An 11,516-nucleotide genomic window follows, 5' to 3' on the forward strand; every position below is an offset into this window, starting at 1 on the left:
GCTGCTTCTCAGGGTTGAACTAGACAATACTGTAGCCACAGTGTTTTGTTTTTAAGCAAGCCAACTCCCTTGAAGGACTAAGAACTGCAAGGTTTGGTTTCATCATGCAAGCAAGTATGTAGTCCTCGTGTTTCTGGGGAAGACTTATGATGGATACCAGCTCTCCACTGTGTACTTTCAGATTACAAAATGTGTGTGTTTAAATAGTTCTCCCTGGGAATTCAGCCTTAAGAGCAAAGTCAGCCCATGTGAAAATATCTGCACAAAAGCCATGACATCTGTCTGCACAGTGCACAAGGCTATATATTGCCATTGGTTGGACCACAGCAGCTTCGAAAGGTATGAGTATAAATTCTAGGTTCAAAAGCAGCTCTGCCAAGCTGGCGCCTGTCTTTACTCCAAGGGTGTATCTCTGAAGAGGCTGTAAATACCTGGGATGGTTTTTAACAGTCATATTTAAGATCTTCACTTTGAAAGCATTTTGTTATTGTTTGCTTTTCAGTTCTATTTTTAGCTTGGCATATTCTGCTTGGATGTTTTCTTATTCTTGAAAATAAATCGTAACTTTCTGCTTTTTCAGTAAGCTTTCTTCAGTTTTACTTAGTTCCATAGTTTTGTCAACCTGAAATTTACGCCAAATCCATAAATGCAGGATGCGGCAGTGAGTTAGTGCTTATTAAGGCACCTTCGTAAGCTAGAGAAGAGTAACTTTTTAAAAAAAAAGTTTGTAAAATATATCATCTGCAGGCTTGGAAAGGACCAGTCAAACTGTCCTAGGCAGCTGCAAAAAAAAATTAAGTATGTTGGGGAAAATACTTAAAAGCTTCTTTAACAATTGAATATCTCTTAATGGTTAGTGGCTATACATAAAAGGTGCAAAAGGTTTTATCTCATACTTCCTGGACCATCCTTGGAGTCTCATGAAAACGGGGCTGTCACTTCTCAGACCACAAAGTACTGCTGCTACTGCAAAGTTTTGCCTCATTCACTGTTTCAGAGACCCTTTACATCCAATCCTGTTCACAGTGCTGAACATATGTTTCTACTTGCCTTATTAAAAAAGGCCTCCTTGCCAACTTTTCTGCCCAAAGGAAGTTTGTATCCTAAGATCCTTTTTAAAAAGGTAAAGGTTGTCCCCTGTGCAAGCACCAGTCGTTTTCGACTCTGGAGTGATGTCACATCATGACATTTTCACAGCAGACTTTTTACGGGGTGATTTGCCACTGCCTTCCCCAGTTATCTACACCTTCCTCCCAGCAAGCTGGGTACTCATTTACCAACCTCAGAAGGATGGAAGGCTGAGCCAGCTACGTGAACCCAGCTTCTGCCAGGATCGAACTCAGGTTGTGAGCAGAGAGCTCGGACTGCAGTACTGCAGCTTTACCACTCTGCATCACGGGGCTGCTAAGATGCTGTACAGATTTTCAAAAATCAACAGGGATCTTGTGGCACACTAAGCCTAAAAAGATTTTATTATTTCATAAATTTGCATGGTCTAGAGCTGAAAAAAACAGCAAGATCACAGGGCTATGAAACAGAGGAAATACAAGATGAGGTGTAATTATGTAAAACTGGTTGTAGTCCACAAACCTGAACTCTCAAGACTCCCTTTTGCACTGTTTTTGCTGCAACAGACTAACAGCTACTTTTCTGGAACTGCACAGGCTTGCAAAAATGGGAATCCATATTTAAAGCAAGGCAAAATTCTGTTCCTCTGAGATGTGCCCATTTGAAGCAAAGTCCCTTAAATGATGAGAAAACCACCCAAAAAGGAAAGGTCCCCTATGCAAGCACCAGTCGTTTCTGACTTGGGTGACGTTGCTTTCACGTTTTCACAGCAGACTTTTTACGGGGTGGTTTGCCATTGCCTTCCCCAGTAATCTACACTTTCATTACAAGCATCTATTTAATGCTGAACATTTTTCAACAGTGGTAGTCTGCAATCATGGGTTCTGGCTCCAACCCTCTTTCTACATCCCTCCTGCATCCAGGCCTCCAGAATATTAGAAATCATGAGTTTTTGCTAAGTAATACCCTTCCCTTTTAAAAACTAAATTGTTTCTATTGTTCCCCTTTGTAGGGAGGAAAAGCAAACCCAGGCCTCATCGGGTCTTGTAAAGGGTGGTATGCGTGGGAGTTCATTTTAAAAAAGTATTATCTCTAGTGTCTCCCAGATGTGCAGAAATTGCTGCCTTGTCTGGGTGTGGCCCTGGTTTACTGCTACACAGCCATGAAAACTCAAGGCTCAAACATAAGCTGTAGTTGGATTTCCAGGAGTGAGTCTTCAATCCTGAGAGCTGCTTACTGTGTTCTTTATTGTGAGCAGTTGATCTGTAGACATGGATATCTTCTGCATCATATATACCTGCTCTTTTTATGCATAAAAATACATTAGTTTTCATTTTATTTATTCAATTTATAACCCACCCTACCCCAGAAATGGGCTCAGGGCAGCTTATAACAAAACCAACAAGATAAAACAGTAAAACAATGATACTTAGGATACTGAAATTATCTTTGCCTAGGAAATTATGAAAATTCAAATACTGCTCAGTGTGAAGTATAGTCACTTCAGCAGAATTTGTGTCTTAACATACAGTTTACACGATGCAATGCAATAAGAAAGTTGCAATGGTTATTCTCAGGCTCCAGTTTGGTGTAATGGTAAAGAGTGGCAGACTCTAATCTGGAGAACTGGGTTTGATTCCCCACTCTTCCAGATGAAGCCAGCTGGGTGACCTTGGGTCAGTCAGTTTCTCTCAGAGCAGAACTAATGATAAGACAAATGAAGGAGTGGCACAAGGAAAACCTTTTTGATTTTGGTGCCATTTGCAGAAGTTATGTCCTTTACTTCCTAGATCCTTAGTTCTTTGGAAAATACCCTAGAGATTGTAGCATGTCTTTGACAAAACCACTCAGCACTCAAGATTGTAAGCCACTCTGAGGGTGCATTCACACTACATTAAATAATGTGTTTTGCAACTGGATTTTTACTGTGTAATGGCAAAAATCCAGTTGCAAAATGCATTAGTTAGTGTACTGTGAAGAGTGGAATATAAAGAGCCACATGTGGCTCTTTCACACATATTGTGTGGTTCTTGAAGCCCCCACTGCCCCATCAGCCAGCTTGGAGAAGGCATTTAAATACAATCTGAAAAGTAAGAATAAACATAGCTGATGATGGATACACGTTGGTTAGTGGGTGAGAAGTAAACAGGGAAAGGTGTGGATATGGGAGATTTCCTGAGGGGAAGAGGAGACAGCCTGGGAAAGGGCACACGGGGGAAAGTGAAATGGCCCCTGCAAATTCTTGAGAGTTCTGCACAGCACAACTCGTCCTGAATCAGTGGGTGGCACCATGGAACCAGGTAGGATTGCCAGGTGCTCCCTGGCCACCAGGGGGGGATGGAGGAGGGTAGCATTGCCAGTTCCAGGTTGGGAATCCCATGGAGATTTGGGGCTGGAGCCTGGGGAAGACAGGGACAGCAGTGAGGTGCAATGCCATAGGGCCCAGTCTCCAAAGCACCCACTTTCTCCAGGGGAATTGATCTCTACAGTCTAGAGATAAACTGTAATTCTGTGGGATCTATAGGGTCCATTTGGAGGCTGGCATCCCTACGATTGGGCCAGATTTTTCCAGGTGAGGTTTTCAGGGGGAGGGAATCAGAGAAAGTTGACGTTAAAGGAAGGTTGGCTGGTGGGTGGGGAGGAGAGAAGGCAGCAGGAAAAGCAGAGAAGCTATGGAGCAAAGGTGTCCAAACTGTGGCTCAGGGAGTCACATGTGGCTCTTTCACACACATTGTGTGGTTCTTGAAGCCCCCACTGCCCCATCAGCCAGCTTGGATAAGACATTTAAATCACTTCGCCAAGCCAGCTGGCAGTGTAAAGAAAGTATTTAAAGTTGCTTTCTTTCCACCTCTTCCTCCTCCATCTATTTGCTTTCCTTCCTTCTGATGTTCATGTCTTATAGCTCTCAAGCATCTGACGTTCATGTTTTGCAAATCTCAAAACATCTGATGTTCATGTCTTGCAGCTTACAAACATCTGATGTTTATTTCTTTTGGCTCCCAAGCATCTGATGTTCATGTCTTGCAGCTCCCAAGCATCTGATGTTCATGACTTGCAGATCTCAAGCATCTGATGCTTATTCCATGTGGCTCTTATGTCAAGCAAGTTTGGACACCCCTGCTATGGAGGCTTTCAAGAAAGGGAAGAATTTAATAGTGAGGGAAAGGAAAATAAGATCTCCCCCCCCCCCCCAAAGTCCATGCTGGTCCCCTGCCTTCCTGTGTGTTAACTTGTCAGACCAGCACTGTGTGTGTGTGTGAGAGAGAGAGGGAGAGATTAGTTGAACAAATTTTGAGCCTGGGACCCTTTTAAAACCAGCAAAACTTTACAAACTTCTGTTGGCCTTAAAGGTGCCAATGGACTCAAAATTTGTTGTCCTGCTTCAGACCAACACAGCTGCCACCAGGACCTCTGAAAGTGTGCATGCACATGAAACCTTATACCCAGAATTAAACTCTGTTGGTCTTTAAGGTGCCACTGTTGGACTCAACATTTGTCATCCTGCTTCAGACCAATGGGGCTCCCACCCAACCTGGATCAGTGTAATTAGCCATTTTGGTTCCTTAATTTTCACATCTGTGTAGATGAGAGAGAGACAGACAGCACACACAAATTTTGAGCATCTGGGCCAGTTTGGTGTAGTGGTTGAGTGAGTGGACTCTTATCTGGGAGAACCCAGTTTGATTCCCCACTCCACCACTTGCACCTGCTGGAATGGGTCAGCCATAGCTATTGCAGGAGTTGTCCTTGAAGGGCAGCTGCTGTGAGAGCCCTCTCAGCCCCACCTACCTCACAGGGTGTCTGTTGTGGGGGGAGAAGATTGTAAGCCGCTCTGAGTCTCTGATTCAGAGCTAAGGGCGGAGTATAAATCTGTAGTCTTCTTGATTTACGACCAACAAAACTTGAGAAACTTCAGTTGGTCTTAAAAGTTGCCCCTGGAATCCAAATCTGTCATCCTGCTTCAGACCACCCAACCAGGCTCTGTACATAGCCGTTTTTGTTCCCTCATTTTCACATTTTTACAGATGAACCAGGCACGTGCAAAGAAGCTTCCAGAAAAGCTCCTCACGACCCCCTCACCAACGGACGTCTCCTTCTCTTTCCCGCCCGCCAGAAGCCACCTGCCGAGGGGCGTGGCCTCGCCTCAGGTGTGGGCGGCGCCCTCCTTCCCTCAGGCGGTGGCAGGATGGCGGGCGCGGTCGCCGCCTCTAGCAGCAGCAGCCCCAGTCCCAGCCCGTCGTCCGGGCCGCCAAGCGGGCGCGGGCTGGGCCGTTGCGCGGCCTCGTTCTGGCTGGCGCTGGCCTTCGACGCGGTGGGCCTGTCCATCCTGCTGAGCGGCGTCTTTGCCGACGTCTTCTTCGCCGACCTGCTCATCTACGGCGGCGGCCTGGGCATCTTCTTCAGCCTCCTCTGGTGGGTCTTCTGGTACGTGGGCAACCTGGAGGTGCCGCCCGCCGAGCTGCAGGACGACGTCGGCCTCTGCCGCCGCCGCGGGAAGAGGGGCTCCAGCGCGGGAAGCAGCCGGCTGGGGCTGAGGGGCAGCGTCCGCTCCCTCAGCCGCCGCATCTCCAGCGCCTTTTCCCGCCCGCGCGGCAGCGGCGCCTCGGCTTCTACTGCCTCCAGCGCCCGAGTCGGGGCCGTGCGCTCGACGACCTCCGTGGAGCTGGAGCTGGTCTGAGCCTGGAAAGAGCGGGAAAGAGCCCAGCCACGCGGGAAGGGGCGGCGCCATTTTCTCCGCGTGGCCGCCAGGTAAGGTGGATCAGAGGGAGACACCCTGCCCCAGAGTGACAGATGTTCTGCAGGCTACAATCGATCAATCCTTTTATTAGCTCGTTTGACCCAAGGTCTTAAGCCAAAATTCCAACAATTAGCATAAATATTTAGCAGAAATACCAGTTCCAAAAACCTTTACTGGCAGTGTGCTCCCCAACATTTATCTAACTTTTGCTTCTGAAACATTTATCGAACTTTTGCCTGTTTGGTTCAGCTCTTCAAGACTGTTCTGTCTCTCTCAGCTGGCTCAGGCTCCTTGGCACTGCCCAGGGCTTTTTTCTGAGCAGGAACGCAGTTCCAGCTGGCTTGGTGTCAGGGAGCCTGGCCTAATATGCAGATGAGTTCTTGCTCGATATTTTCTACCATTTATCTCCCCCTTCCTCTTCTCAGAACTAATCAGTTGGCTAAAATAACATATGCTTCCAACAATGTTGAGTTAGCCATCCAACTTTCAGCTGCCCAACTAGAAGATTGCAAGGGCAACATTCAAGATGGGGATCTTCTATAATTACCAGATCTCATGCTGGTACGTTGTACTTTGACAGTATTTATTTACCTTGACCACTGATTATAGTGCTTGGCAGAGTACTTTAGAAATATAAAACTAAATTACTGATCTGTAAAGATAAGTAGGTTTTAAAGTACACTCTGAATTTGATTCTGTGCTGCATGAGAACATAGTTTTCCTCAAACCCTACTAGAAATGGCACAAGAAGCTCTACATCAGGGGTCCTCAACCTACGGCCCGCGGGCCAGATGCGGCCCGCTGAGGACGTTTATGCGGCCCGCCGGGTTATGGCAAAATCAGACCGGAAGTGACATTCGACCTAAACTTGCGTTAGCAACGCACACTTCCGGCACTGGGCTGAGGCGGCGGAGACAGAGTGTGAGGTGATACCGAGGTGAGGTGAGTTCCCAGGCCGGGGTGTGTGGTGTGGGGAAGGGAGAGAGATGCAGAAGACGGAGAACTGATGGCCCGCGGCCTTGTACAGTAACGACAGTCCGGCCCTCCAACAGTCTGAGGGACAGTGAACTGGCCCCCTATTTAAAAAGGTTGAGGACCCCTGCTCTGCATGTTCAAGTCTGGATTCTCATCCAAAAAGAACAGATGCTTTTGTCACCTCTGTGGCAAAAAGTAGTTGTCACTGGGATGACAGGAACACTGTAGCAGTAGAATAACAAGGCCCCACACATTGCTTGGTTTAAACCGAGATATTTTACTTTGATATCAAAGTGAACTCTGTCAGCATAAGCTTCAAAATGACAAAGTTAAAATCATCAGCCTTCTGACCATTTTATTCATCCCCAGACAAGCAGACTAGCCCACAGTCCTTATCTAATTCAGATGCTCCACCTCCTGCTTTCCTTTCAGTAATTTCTTGTCATTTTCCACTGCTGTGTTCCTTATCAACAACAAAAAAGTTCCTTCTCTGCAGGCTCCTGTTACCTTGGATCCACTCCCTTAGCGTGTCTGGGTTTTAAGTTTATCAGAAGCTCCTCTGAGGGGCCTCCCAACAGACACTGTCAATGCTGCATCAGACATTCTCTTTTGAAGGCACAACCATGGTTTCCATTATTATTATTATAGGGGTGTTCATAATTATTCAGGGGTCTCTCCTTCAACAACAGTAAAATTCTTTTACTGAGATGGCCAATTCTTCAGTTGTAACTGTGTGAGGAAGTGATTGTAAGAGTGGTTAAAATTAATGTAAGGGGTTTTTTGGTGTGGTGAAATGGTTAATATATAAGTAAATATTGAGTAAGAAATTGTTGCGTGCTAATTTTATTTTTTGGTATTTCTTCCTTTCCTTTATTAACATTAAACTCCTTTGACCAGAGGTCCTGAACCATACAATAAAATCGCAGTACAAATATCAACAACAGTTATAGGATGATGATAAAAGAAAATTATGCCATTAGTAAAATTACAGTACTTAGCAGGAAAGTGTCACAAAGCGATTATGATAGACAAGAATTTGGCCCCAGATTGCGTAACTGCAGGACTAGTGTCAGCCAGCAAAAAAGAAACTACCTGCTGTTGAATGGTAAGTTGATAATTGCTCAAAATGGGGGAGAGCCAAAGTTCTCACAATAAGAACCATTGGTTATAGAATAACAGAATAATCAATGGTCTCAATCATGCCATACGCCCGATGACAGAGGCATACAGAGAATGGAATATTAGCAAATCTCCCCTTCAGTTCAGTTGTGGGCAAAGAATTCAAGACTCCCTAGCATGAATGCACTGTGACTACTAGGTACAGTAAGATATTTTAAATATGTAGGGAGACTTACTTTTGGGGGGGGAATTCTAAGGGCTGGGGTGGAGCATACATGATAAGCTCGAAGCTCCATACTAATTCTATGATTACCCTCTTTTTGCTCTCTCTCACGACTTAGGGCCTATCTGATGACGTCAGGAAGGTCCCCACTTTCCATGCTTTCTTGCAGGCTATGGAAAACTGCCTTTCATACAGGTAACTAGGGCTGTACTGAAATGGAATGTTTCAGAAATCCTTGTTTCAGACACCTATTTCAACGCCGTTTTACACAGATGTTGCTGTACTGAATGTTTCAGAAAGATATTTTGGTAAAGGTACAGAGACTGAGGGTTATATTACTATGTATAGCACATACAGTCTGCTACTGTAAATAGAATTCAGCTATGTAACGTCATGTTACTACTTTTAAACTTTCAGCTCCGTTTTCAGATTTCCACAATCTAAAACATGTTGCTCTGTTTATTCCGTTTATTGTATTTTACAGGGTGCTTCACACTATACTAACTAATGCATTTTACATCCGGATTTTTACTGTGTAAGGATAGCAAAAATCCAGATATAAAGCGCATTAGTTAGTGTAGTGTGAATGCACTCACATTCTGTAATCCACCTTGGGTTTCGCTGGGAAAGGCAGACTATAAATAAAATAAGATCTGTCATATTTGAATCCCTGGCAGAGAAGAGGTACAGTGTGAAAGTGTGCTGCTGACATACTATCAACCTCTGGCTGCCTGCCCCTTCCCTGTCTGATTCTGGAGCTGCAGTGATGGAACTGCATCCATGTTGGAGGTTGCTGTTATCCAAAGACTTACTTTTGTAGTTTGGTAGTGCTCTTTGATCTTGCTTCAATCCTCAGTGCCCAGATGGCAGCTGTCATTTACTATTCCTCTTGAGAGCCACATTCCTGTTACTGTTGTTCATGCTTTGGTATCCTTTAGGATCAGTTACTGCTGCATTATCTGCATAAGCTTGCTCTTGAAAATGGCTTGGAGACTGCGCTGCTGATGCCAGATGCATTTATTTAGCCTGTAACAAATTTAGGGCATGATTGTCTGTCCAACAGTTAGCTTCTTGATACATTTCATGTTCTAAACAGCCCTCTCTATTACAGACTTCTCCATCTTTAGAGATCTAGTTCTCCCTTCTTTTGCTAACTTAAATTCACCAGGGCATTGAAATGCAAACTGATCTGCATGAGTTAAAGTCATTTTGATTCCTCCCCTCCCAATATTAAAAAGCAGAAACTCGTGACTTCTTGAACCTCGTGAAAGGTATTCATCCTTTAAGAAGAACATGGTAGCTTTCAAATCCAAGAATAGTTAATATCTTCTAGAAAAAAAAATCTTTATAAAGAGCCTGATAAGGCAGAATGGGTTGGAATTAACTGCAAGACAGTTTGATGGCCCCCACTGTCCACCCAGCTGGCTTGCAGAGGCATTTCTGTCTTTAAATAACTTCTACAAGCCAAGCCAGCTGGCAGCTTGGAGAATGCATTTAAAGTTAAAGTTGTTTTCTTTCACCTCTCTCTCCTCCTGCTATTTGCCTGCCTGCCTTTCCCTTCCCTCCCCTCCCTCTGGTGGCTCTCAAACATCTGATGTTCATGTCTTGAGACTCTCAAACATCTGATGTTCATTCTATGTGGCTCTTACGTTAAGCAAGTTTGGCTACCTCTGGTTTAGAGCATGTCTTGATTTTATTAAAAAGCGGCATTTTAGGTGGAAAATATTTTCCCTTCTTTTTCAAAAGAAAATACACAAGCAATATTAAATATTTATTGCCATTTTTTTTTTTTTTTCTTCCCCTGTTCAGGACTTCTTGAAGGCTGTGGCTGCTGTTAATGGTGGAAATCAAATAGGAGCATCATCCGGATTACTGGAAGAATGAATTTTTTTTTCCCCATTGAACAATCTCAGGGGCCTCCCTGGAACCTGCGCTGCATGATAGAGCCACGCTACTGCCAAATGAATACTTCACTTATACAGGGAAGGAATTGTATAGCCTGCATCTCAAGAGATATTAAAAGAATTTTAATTTAAATTAAAATATCGTCTGGGCAGCTAGATTTACAATTTTTAAAGTAAAAACAGTGCTTTAGAAAGGGTGTTGGCACTTCTGCCCTAAAATGCATGGGCATTGGTCCTGCGATCAGTTCTGTGTGCAAGTGAGAAAATAAAACAAGTAAAATTATTTACAGAATGATAATCTTGGGCAAGAACCATCCATTATCTTGTAACCAAGGCATGGATGCCATTAAGTACCATGAACAGCTGGTACCATGATATCCTTACGCTATGGAGCTTTAAAAATTATTTTTACAAATTATTTTTGCAGAAGTTTAATACCATGATTTTTGCATTTTTATATTGTAAAATATGTTCAACTAAACTTAAAATCTTTCAAACACTCAGGTTTTCTTGTCTTTTTTTTAAAAAGAAGTTTGGAATTGTAATTTCTGGAGATTAAACTTGTTCTTTTGGGTAACTTAATTGTTTTTGTGGGAAAGTCAAAGAAATGCTTTCAGCTACAACATGAAACTGTACCAGGTATTTCACAGAACAAAGTTTGAGCTCACTAGCTACTTACAGACCTGCCAGATTGTTCAAGGTATAATTAAAACTCATTTTAGAAGAAGAGGAGATTGGATTTATACCCCACCCTTCGCTAGCCAAAGGAGTCTCGGAGCGCCTTACAAATCTCCTTTCCCTTCCCCTCCCTATTGTGGGGCTGAGTGAGCTCTCCCAGAACTGCTCTTGAGCAGAACAGCCTTGAGAGAACCTGTGGCTGACCAAAGGTCACATCATCAAGTGTATGTGGAGGAGCGGGGAATCAAACCCGGTTCTCCCAGATAAAAGTCCACACACTTAACCACTACACCAAACTGGCTCTCAGCAAAAACAAATGAAAATGAAGAAGATCCATCAGTTCTTATATCCAGATCAGAAGGGTTGGAGGGGTGTTACCAAGAAGGGCCAGTTGGAGTTAGGATGCAAAGATAAAATGAAAATGCAATTAAAAATGTAATTGGTTTGATTACAGCAAGGAGATATACATAGAGATGGGAAGTGTAGAAAATTAGCATCTGTAATGGGGAAACCCACCTAACTAGATTGAAAACTTTTTTTGCGGGGGGCGGGGCGGATCTTTTTCTCTAAAGCAGGAGTTAACTCCTCTGAATTAGCCCAATGTCCTGCTAGTCAGTCAGTGGTGCTGGAAGCCCCTACCAAGCCACAGGCAAAGCAGGGATTTCAGGTTCTTGATAAAATACAGAGTTGCCAGCCTGCTTTCAGGTTTTTTGGGGGTTCTAGGGTTGGGTGCTCAAGAGGATTGTGTGATGTTTAACTTTTTTGGTGTTCAAAGCCAGAAAGAATAAATATGAGTGAATTCTGGAAGCTG

The 11,516-nt window shown here is 44.0% G+C and overlaps 1 protein-coding gene across 2 annotated transcripts; it reads left to right on the top strand.

The window, feature by feature from the left end:
* Positions 1–5,237: 5,237 nt before the first annotated feature.
* Positions 5,238–10,526, top strand: LOC132588359 (transmembrane protein 238-like). 2 transcript variants are annotated; one of them, XM_060260731.1, is made up of 3 exons: positions 5,238–5,817; positions 8,242–8,318; positions 9,933–10,526. In XM_060260731.1, exon 1 carries the CDS (start codon positions 5,255–5,257, stop codon positions 5,744–5,746), a length of 492 nt encoding a protein of 163 aa, XP_060116714.1. In that variant the 5' UTR covers positions 5,238–5,254; the 3' UTR covers positions 5,747–5,817; positions 8,242–8,318; positions 9,933–10,526. The 2 variants fall into 2 exon arrangements, 1 of the variants encoding a protein (XP_060116714.1); XR_009556502.1 differs by lacking the exon at positions 5,238–5,817 and adding an exon at positions 7,971–8,099.
* Positions 10,527–11,516: the final 990 nt, after the last annotated feature.

Source organism: Heteronotia binoei, chromosome 20 (assembly GCF_032191835.1).
Source record: "Heteronotia binoei isolate CCM8104 ecotype False Entrance Well chromosome 20, APGP_CSIRO_Hbin_v1, whole genome shotgun sequence".
Classification (NCBI taxonomy): Eukaryota; Metazoa; Chordata; class Lepidosauria; order Squamata; family Gekkonidae; genus Heteronotia; species Heteronotia binoei.